Here is a 9884-nt window from a genome sequence, read left to right on the forward strand (position 1 = left end):
TGCAGTCCAGCCAGGGAACCTGAGCCTGCCCTTCTTTGTGGGTGGCAGCAAGGAAAGGGAGCTTTCTAAGGGAACTCCTGGGGGAGGGCATGGGGGGCACAAGCTGGGCCCGTCCTTGCTGGAAGGAGAAGGCTGCACTGCTGGTAGTGACTGTGCCTGGAGGGAAGCAGTGGGAATGGGGGGAAGGCAGGGCCATGGGGAGGCCTTGGGCGGCCTGCGTGGATCCCGCTGGCCGTGCATCGTGTACGCTGAGCTGGCCTTCTGACCAGGTGGCTCATATTTTGTGCCTGCTTCTCAACCGAGTGGTAAAACACTTTTTTAGGGTTGGACTTTTCTTGTGAGAATCAAGAATTGGACTCCCGGTATGCTCTTGTCACAATAATTATATTATTTTTAAAGGACATCATGGGGAAAGCAGCTCCCAAACACCGGACTGCCCCGCAGTTCCCCCAGAAGGACTCTGCCAGTCCTTCGAAGCCCCTGAAGGACCTTCTTCCCAGCCGGTGGCCAGCCTCAAGCGTCTCCTCGCCGGCCTCTCTGGAGGGGTCAGACACTTCCCCGCCAGCATTCGGTTCCCGGGTTACTAATGGTCCTTTGTCTGCACAAGACTCCCCCCACCCAGTAAAAAAAATCTCCAACCGTTCATGGTGTGGGGGAGTCAACCCATTGATGGACGGAATGCCTGGTCCTTGACGTAAGAGCCACGCTTTCCTATCCACGGGAGGAAGCGGGCCGCCTCCTCTTTCTTCTCGCAAGCGTCACCCTTTTCATAGAGGTTTCAAGCAAACCAAAGATGTCCCTGTTTTATAAATGGAAAGGCAAGGTCTACATTTTAAAAAAAAATCAGTTGGTCACTTCTCCCATTCGCTACAGTGCAGTCCAACACATCCAGAGGGAACCGGGCAGGGGAAGGCGGTGGCATCCTGGCCCCATATAATGAGAAGTGGCATGGCCTCACTCCATCCTTATTCTGCATCTAGAAGCTGAATTATCAGCTCAACACAAATGAATACACCCAAAAGCAGGGTGTATGCAATCAGGAAATAGGCCAGCATTCTCTGGATCTCACGGAGAACCTTGGCCACCAGCCCTGGGGGTTCCTTCTTCCACAGCATGTCCAGTCTTGCATAGGCCTTCAAATTGCCAAGGAACGCACGGCCTTCAGGAAGCTGAAGGTACTGGATGCAGACCTGGGAACCCCACGCCAAATCTGCCGAAAGCTCCACTCGCATCCCTCGACCTGGTTCTCCATCCGTCTTACATCTGCTGTGATGCTTCTCCTGTGGAAGGAGAGGAACAGGAAGCGCTCTGGGGGCTGCTTGGGTTTTCACCTGAAACATCCATGGTCAAGCAGGGGATGGGTTCACACAACAACCCGCGCTCAGGGGCTGTGTATGGGCTGAGCATGGGTTCAGCTATGGACTGTCCTGTCGTTTGAACCCGGTCATGAACTATCAACAAGCCATGAAGAAAATGCATGGCTTGTTTGTTTGTTTGTTAGACTGATGGCCAATCTTTTCTTACAACACACTGGAAGCAGCTTTCATCTTCCTCCTGCTCTCATCTCATCCCCACAACTTCCCCTGTGATGTAGGCTGGGCTGAGAGTCTGTGACTGGTCCAAAGTCACCCAAAGTCTTGGCTGAGCCGGGACTAGAACCCGGATCGACTGAGTCCCAGTCCCCTGCTCTTAACCACTACACCACACTGGTTTGTTGGCGGGTGGTGAACAGTTGACAAACCATGGTTGTTGTTGTGGCTGGATTCAGACCACACAATGGCTCACATTTCAACACCAACCCACACTCAATCTTTGAGTGTGATCCAAAACCAGCCAGTAATTTTTGTAGCAGAGAACTCTTTCCTTCTGACTTTCTGGCCTCCCTGAAGAATGCTTGCTTTGCAACTTTGTTGAAATATATCGTAATGGTGGAACTCCGAAATGCTAACTTATTGACACTCAAGAAACCCACCGTGTGGACCGTCCAGTGCGCAATGGAGGATTCGGATTGGAATGGCCTCCCGGTTACTTCTTCAAGAGTAGGACGGTCTGTGCGGTATCCAGGGCTCTCCCTGCCCAGTCACCCTCTGGCTTATAAGTACCTGGCAAAGCCCCCCTTTCCCTGTTCTCACAGAAGCCCCAGGCCTGAAAATCAGGCAAGGCTCCTCCACACTCTAGTCATCTCCTCCAGGAGGAATGGAAACGGCCACACCACAGGTCTCATCAGCCTTCATGAGTCTTCACTTGGCTCCAGCTCCTTGTTAAGACAACATCCTCTTCTGATGCTGGCTGGGAGAGCGTTTTGGCCAGCAACAGAACTTCCTTGGCGCTATCCAAGGTCCTTGACCTGGCTACCCACTGCACCTCTGAGCTTCAAGGAACCACAGAAAGGGAAACTGAGCTTTTGTGGATGCATCAGATTTAGTGGGTTTAGCTAAGAAATCTCACCCACTATCAACTGACAAATCCTCACTGCTATTGCATGTCAGCCACCAAATACTCTTCAATGCCATTGCCTGGGAAGCATCATCTCTATGGGGAACACACAGTTCCATAACAGTGCTATGAACGGAAGACATCTGTGGTGCTTCCTGAAACAGCAACCCTCTCCCCCACAGATGGGGACGCATGTCCTCTTCTTGGCGACCGTGGCATTTTCTGGACCTCTCGCATGCACTCATTCGCTTGTCGACCTCTGCTGTCTCACACATTGCAGGAGAATCTGCCCTTGCTTACTGCTGCCGTGTCCCGGGGACTGGGACCATCTGAACTGATTGCCAGCTCTTCTGCAGTGGGGGCCACGGTTTTGGGCCCTGCACAGTATCCACACAAGCCCCAGAGGATTCCTCTGGTGGAAAAGAGACCTGGGAGCAGCCCCACCTGGCTCCCCCTTCCTGCAGTCTGCCCTCCCGAGGAGAACCCAACACCTGCAGGACATGGGTGTGGGCCCTTTCACAGCCAGGGGCAGCACTTGGAGGGGTGGCGTTCCCAGAGAGAACCTCCTTTCCAGCCCAAAGCACTCAGCCGGCAGCTCCAGGATTCAGCTGGAGCAGTTTATTAGCTCTTTAGATGCAAGACGGTTGACCAAGATCTGGAACTTTAAGCCAAGCTCCAGATGTGGCCCGCTGTCTTGGCTACACCGAGTCTTCTTGCCTGAGTGGTCACCCAGCACAGATCGGGAACTCCTGATGGAGCGTGACAGCGGCCGTGATGTCTGGGGATTATGGGAACTGCTGTCCAATTCCCTGAGCTCCTTTGCCCGTGTGGTCATCCAGGACAAATACGGCTCGTAACCACTAGAAGCCTATGCCCCATTTGATTATATGGGATGAGGCTACAGCAGCCATCCGCACCCTGGTGCCTTCCAATGGTGCTGGACTACACCTCCCATTTGCCCCGGCAGCACAGTCAATGGAAAGGGGGCGCAACTCGGTGCTTCCAGTTTGAATCCAGGAAAAAAAACACACCACCTTCAAGCTGTCCGCTGGGAGACAGTCGTAGTTTGGAAAATCTGCCAGACTTCCCCAGGTTCTCCGGAACAAAGGGGCTCAGCATCTTTTAGTGCCAAACCTGGGGCTGACCTATTTGTCTGCCCAGGCCCAGGGCACTGACGTTCGGCGTGGAATCCCCATGCCCTGCTTGGAGTAGGGCTGCCACATTTTTTAACATCATCTCCACATCTTCACATCTCCCCACAGCAGGGAGCCAGGTCAGAAGGCCCTCCCCAAGTGGCCCTGCTCAAACGATTAAATCTGCCAGGTGCAAGCAGCTCCACAATTCATTCCAGTTTGCTCTGGATGAGAATTGCCCAAAACTCTTCCTGTCTGGGAGAGAATGAATGTGCGGTTTACAGCATTTGAATTAGCGTTTGCAAGGCAGACTTGCGTGAATACTCACCTCCGTGTGCCCCAAGCCTGGGCCAGCTTCATCTATGGGTTTGGAGGGTCTTTCACATTTCAAAGAGACGACATAGGCTGCCTCACCTCTCGCTTGTGTGTCTCTCCAGGGCACTTCCTCGGGTCGGCTGTCGGTGCCGGGTCAGCCGATCACAGTGGGGGCTTCGTGGCTGCTCGAGGAGGGATGAAAAGTGGCGGATCTGAACAAGAGGACAGAATGGTCACGCTGATCTGTTCTGACAGTGAGCGTAAAAAAGGCGATTTATACCTCTCTCTCCAGAACAGCGCTCCTTTTATCTGCCTTAACCATCCTTTCCTCAAATGGCTGCCGTTGCTTGGCGACTCCGTTATCATCAGATGCTCAGGCTGCCTGCTGACGGATGGCCAGCAAGAAAGGCTCTCTGCTCTCGGAAGGGTCTGAGGCTGCATCGGCGCCCCTGTCTCAGGAAGGAGCCTTGGCTGGGCGCACCCAGATCCCTGGTGCCCTCTTCATCGCCTCTGTGAACAGGGATGGCTGCACTCACCCAGAAACGCGTGGCTGCTGCCTGCTGGACTCCTGCACACTGCTGCTTTAATGTGGGAGTGCAGCACTCCTCCCCAGGGGCCGGATCTGGGCCCCGAGGCGGACCCCCAGTGTGCCCCGGAGGGCCCCGCCCCCTTCCATGCAGCCACCAATCCTGGCGCATGCCCTGCCTTGAGTGCAGGTTTCCCTAGCTCTGAACGACTGGCGAAGGACGATGTTGCCTCTTCGCTGGGTGAGGAGAGACTTCCAGTTTCGTCCTGCCCTGGGGCCCCGTAGGATTCTGCTCTGCACAGGGGTGTTTGAGTTCCTCCGAGCATCCCTGGCTTACCCACTCCGAGTCAGACTTTTTTCGGGGGGGGAATCTTTGCAGGGGCAACTTGGCATCAGGGGTTCAGCCCCCCTCTGCCGTGTACCCAGTTGCTTGCCCCCGTTCAGGCTCCGCTCCTGCGCGGTTTTGCCACTGCAAAATGGGTTTCAGAGGAGAAGGCAGTGTGTAGGTTTTGCTGCCCAGCGCGGTGAGGCCACTTCCACCTCTCCTTGGGCTCCTGGGTAAATTATTTCCGCTCAGCCTTACCATTTGCCTCCTGGGAAATGGGCATTTTGTGTTCAGTCATGGCCATCACAGCAGCCATTTGGCAAATGGCCAAAACACCCTCTGGTGGCCATTGTTCTGTGAGTGCCCACGACCCGTCCTCAAAATCCCAAGCGTCCCCAGCAGGCTGACATCTGGGGACCCCTAATATAGGCGTACGCCTGATGCAAACAGGACAAGCGCACACCTGGCACGTGGCTGTTGCACATGCACAGACAGAGCAGGAACGTATGAGTGGGACACAGACACGCGTGGCCATGAATGCCCCGCTTGAACCAATGGCTTCCCACCCCTCACAACTTCCTGCAGGGCAATTATCCCCATTTTGCAGGTTTTATAATAACTCTTCAGTGCTGTCCTGGGTTATGCCTGCCCACCCAAGCCTTCTGCTTGTGCTACCCACGCGCAGAAATTATGTGGACCATGTGGCCCAGTGTTTCCTGGACAGCGTCTAGAGGGTGTAGGATTTCTGGAGTCCAGGTACCATTGTCAGAGCACGAACTCTGTGCTCAGACTCCCCCTCCCTATGGAAGAAGCTCCTTGTACACTGCACTGTGTAAGACTCTAGGACTCTATTTCCTGGTTGCCTCTTCCTCCTCCTCATTTCCTCCCACTCCAAAGTGCTGCATGTAGGCAGCAGAAATGGGCTTTCCAGCTGCTTTGCGGGGTGGGGGAGACAGGCCCCTTGCCTCCAGTTCCGCCAGCCTTGAGCAGGATGTCCGTAATCCTGAGTTTGGAGGGTTCGAGGCCTCAGGTGCCCTAAGATTGCCCCCATCGGCTTTAGGCAGGGCTGGGAAAAGGTTAGCCTTGTTGGGAAAATTTGGATAAATCCTGTCAGAAAAGCATTGCTTGTGTGTGCTTTTGAAATTGTAGAATTAACCCTGTACTCCTCAAAACCAAGCTAAGTCACCGTTTAAAATGGCATTGGAATTCACAGTTTACAAGGAAGTATCTTCCTAGCCCAGAGGGCTTCATGTGCCCTGGTCATTCAGAATGTCTAGAGTCTAGATAGGGGTCTGAGCTTATCATGAATAGTTGCAGTAGCTTGAATTTACATGTCTGAGCAGACCTGGAGATGGGTTCAAGTTACTCAACTAAAGTGTCAATACACTGCAATCAGAAATATTGTAATCTCATTGTCTCTGTATGATTGACTGACATTCCTTTATCTGTTCTGTATGTGATGACCTCGGAATCTTATTGTAATGTCTGCATACTGTAATCAATTGCCCTGTACCTGTGTACCTATAAAATACCCTGCAGTGGTATTGAAACTTTGCAGCAGAGTTTACCTCTGCCTGCCCAGTAATGCATTATTGCGAGTATGGAACTGCAGGGAACCTGGGTAATACAATAAAGCCAAGATGGTCTGGACGCTTGATCTTTCCCACGAACCCGAGTTTTATTTCCTCTTCTCAAATTGAGATTCTGGGATTCTGACAGCCTCTGCTGCAACACAAGCAGGGCTTCAGGAATTGCAAACTCACCAAGCCCAGCCAATGGCAGACTTGCGTTGATGCTTGGAAGGCCTCGGAAGCCAGGCTATTGAGAAGCTAGCTGATTCAGCAGGAAAAGTCACGCAGAGACAGGGTAGGGGGCCTGGAGCCAAGACCCTTATCATAAAAACATGCCTTTGTCTCACAGCTTCCACTTTACACTCAGTAAACGGCCCCTTGCTCTGAGCCTTCATTAGCAACACCCCTGGAGGAAATGGAGGGTTTTAGTCTGGCTAGGAAAGCATCTGACCTTTGGGTCTTGACTGCTGCAAAGGTGCCCCTTTGGGTGTTCACTGGCATTTTTGGAGAGGTGCTGGAGGGGTGAGGGGTGGGTGAGCAATGCTGCCTGGGGCTTGGGAGCACCTGCACGAGTGAGGTATGAACTGGCTTCGAGATCTGAGGTGCAGGTTCCTCCTTTGGGAGGAACAGTGGCCCGTTCTCACGCCTTCCACATCCCTGTCGCAGGAGCACACAAAGTTCTTGCTTCTCGGCCATGATAGTTTTGCCTGGCCACCCAGCACATCTGGAAGGTCATGGGTGCTTCTCCTGTCAATGAAGGTTACTAAGCCAGGAGTGAGGAGCTGGTGGCCCAGCAGATGTTGCTGGGCTACGACCCTCGTTATCCCTGACCATTGGGCATGCTGGCTGGTGCTGATGGGAGTGGCAATCGGAAAAAATCCCAGGGCCCCCCGCTGCAAGAACCCCTGTGGCCCTCAGGTTGGGCATGGGGCAGTCTTCTTGCCCTCTTGAGGTGAAGGGGCATTTTCTTGGGTGAGAAGGGCTGCCACGTGTCCTGAACTGTTCCAGTCTGGCATAATTTGCTCCTGTATCCCTCAGATCCCCCTGGTGAACCCGGGCCCCTTTCAGGCACGCTTGCAGCCCAGAATGTCATTGTAAACTGTTTGGGGAGCCACTGGGCTTATATGGGAAAGTGCTAATAAACAAGCAAGCAAGCAAGCAAATAAATAATAAGCAAACAGGCCTCATCCAGAGCTCCCCATTATCTCCAGCAACTGGGAGGGGGTGGCAGAGAAAAAATGGGGTTCCATTCAAAAAGCAGTCGGAGAAGCACGGCTGCCGGAAATCTGTCTTGTGCCCATCAGACGAGACATAGAAGCATAGAAACAGAGCAAGTCAGAAGGGGTCTCCTGGGCCATCTAGTCTGACCCTGGCTCCAGCCGGCTCTGCTCACGACATGCCCACCATGTGCACGTCCAGCCTATCCTTGATCACCCGCACCGATGGGGCCTCAGCCATCTCCCATGGGAGCCCACTCCACACCCTCGGGGCCCTAACTGTCAGAGTATCACTGCTATTCCCATCCTATGGCCCAGGACCAGCACCCGACTGAAACGGACACCTCCGGGGATGGGAAGGCTCCAGCACCAGTCCCTGGTCCTTCTGAAGTGGGGCCCCTGCCTTGGAAACCACGTCTTTGTCCTCACAAGCCCCGGAGGTGCCACAACTCCTTTCCTCTGGGTGCCCTAAAACATGGAAACAGACAGTGCTGTTTTATAAGAGGAGAGGTTTTATTAATATATTTTTAATTTGACAAATTGAACAAACATAAACAATACAATTAATATAATAGTAAGAAACATAATTAAACACTACGAATAAACATAATTAAACAATGCAATAATAACAGTGCTACCTCCACCAGGACCAACAAATCACGCTACTTAATGTAAGATTATTTATTTATTCAGGCTGTTCCACTCCAGCTTCCCTTCCAGAACTGCACTGACTCTTGCGATGGTTCACTCCCCTTTCCTTTTATTAAGACATATTTAATAAACAGTTGCCAAATATTTTCAAAATTATTTTGACTTATCAAAACCTTTTCTCCATGTAATATCACAAGTTAATTTATCATTAATAGCTATATTCCAGACTTCTTGATATCAGTCCTCTATTTAATAATCACCTTTTATTTTCCAATTTCTTGCTATTATTAATCTTACTGCATTTAATACATTTGGAGGTGGAGGGGGTTTGCAATGCGCATTTGTAATGCAAGCACAAACATGGGAATGTTCTACTGCTCCCAGAATCGTGTGCTCGCATTCATGTTTGTTTTTGCTGATTTGTTTTAATCTTTTTTTGGTATTTTGCAAGGACACTTTTGCCACCATGGTATGAAAAGTTTGGTATGTGGACATTTCCCATCACATCTGTAACACTCAGGGGAACTTTATGGACAATATCCATTATCCCAGGAAGAAAGGAAGCTTTTGGGGCAGCCGCCATCGAATAGGGAAGTCTTTTGGTTGTGTTCGGTAGACCAGGCCAGGCCAATGTAGCAATACCTGTTTCCTCAGGAGCAGGTCCAGTTGAATTCTGTGGGGCTAGAAATGGGCAAAGTTAGGCACCCATCATCCCCACTGGAATCGATGGGGGTTAAGCAAGGACTCCTGTGATTTCACTAAGTTCAGCTAATTCACTACGGATCCAGATCAGTGTCCACAAAGCAGCTGCTTTCTCTGAGCTTTAGTTCCGGCTTTGAAGGAACTCATCAGGGGGCTGACCCTTACCCCTGTGGACTGCCTTGCTCCTTCGCAGCTGCATTGGTCCATATGGTTGCTACTGGGTGCTGGGGTTGGGTGAAGGGGGGCACGCTAGGTGGAGAGCAGGGAAGGCCTCAGTGGCAAGCTGGCCCTGACTCTACCTGGATGGAAACACCTCCGGTGTAAGAGAAGTCAGAACGTGGAGTACATGACATCAGTTCAAGTTTGACTTAGGAGCATCGGAAACGCTGATTCTTGTGCACAGGCCTGCTGTGGAACAGCCCTTTTTACAGACCCTAAACCCCTCCAAGACCCAGCGCCAAGCAACAAGGAACCAAATGTAAGGATGCTGGGGTCTTGGTCAAATGCAGAGCTGTGCAAAACTGTTCATGGACCAGACCTTGCCCTAATGGAAGATTTTGCTGTAACTGTTCATTTGCTGTGTTGGAAAAATTTGGGTAAATCCTGCCTGAAAAGCATTACTCCTGTGTGCCTTTGCATTGTGGGATCAAACCCTGTCTTCCTTCTCAAAACCAAGCTGTCACTGTTTAAAATGGCCTTCATCCCCCGCTCCTTTCTCTCACCTTTAGCTGTAGGCTACCGTAGACAAATATACATTGTAAATAGTCATTGTTGGAATTCAGTTTACAATAATCTTTTGATAGCCCAGAGGGCTTCATGTGCCCTGATCATGCAGACTGTTTAGAGTCGAGATAGGGGTCTGAGTTTATCATGAATAGTTTCTAGTAGATTGAATTTGCATGTCTGAGCAGACCTGGAGATGGGTTCAAGTGTCAATACAGGCAATTAGAAATATTTTTTAATCTCATTGTTACAGTGTGATTGACTGACAGTCCTTTATCTGTTCTG

General features: G+C 51.5%; 1 protein-coding gene and 1 long non-coding RNA gene across 2 annotated transcripts in view; one reads left to right on the plus strand and one right to left on the minus strand.

Moving 5' to 3' along the window:
• Positions 1–368: 368 nt before the first annotated feature.
• On the minus strand, positions 369–4316 carry LOC123036711. Its single transcript, XR_006417191.1, has 2 exons — positions 3898–4316; positions 369–1280 (listed from the first exon to the last, which is right to left on the minus strand). It is a non-coding gene; the product is annotated as an uncharacterized LOC123036711 (long non-coding RNA).
• A 2019-nt stretch (positions 4317–6335) lies between these two features.
• The window catches only part of LOC123036701 (zinc finger ZZ-type and EF-hand domain-containing protein 1-like), a 44639-nt gene continuing 41090 nt past the window's right edge, over positions 6336–9884 (plus strand). Inside the window, exon 1 of the mRNA XM_044456107.1 lies at positions 6336–6356. Within this exon, the coding sequence (XP_044312042.1) occupies positions 6336–6356 (21 nt within the window). The remainder of the gene's footprint in view (positions 6357–9884) is intronic.

This window comes from Varanus komodoensis, unplaced genomic scaffold, assembly GCF_004798865.1.
Source record: "Varanus komodoensis strain SLA01 unplaced genomic scaffold, ASM479886v1 scaffold81, whole genome shotgun sequence".
Lineage (NCBI taxonomy): Eukaryota > Metazoa > Chordata > Lepidosauria > Squamata > Varanidae > Varanus > Varanus komodoensis.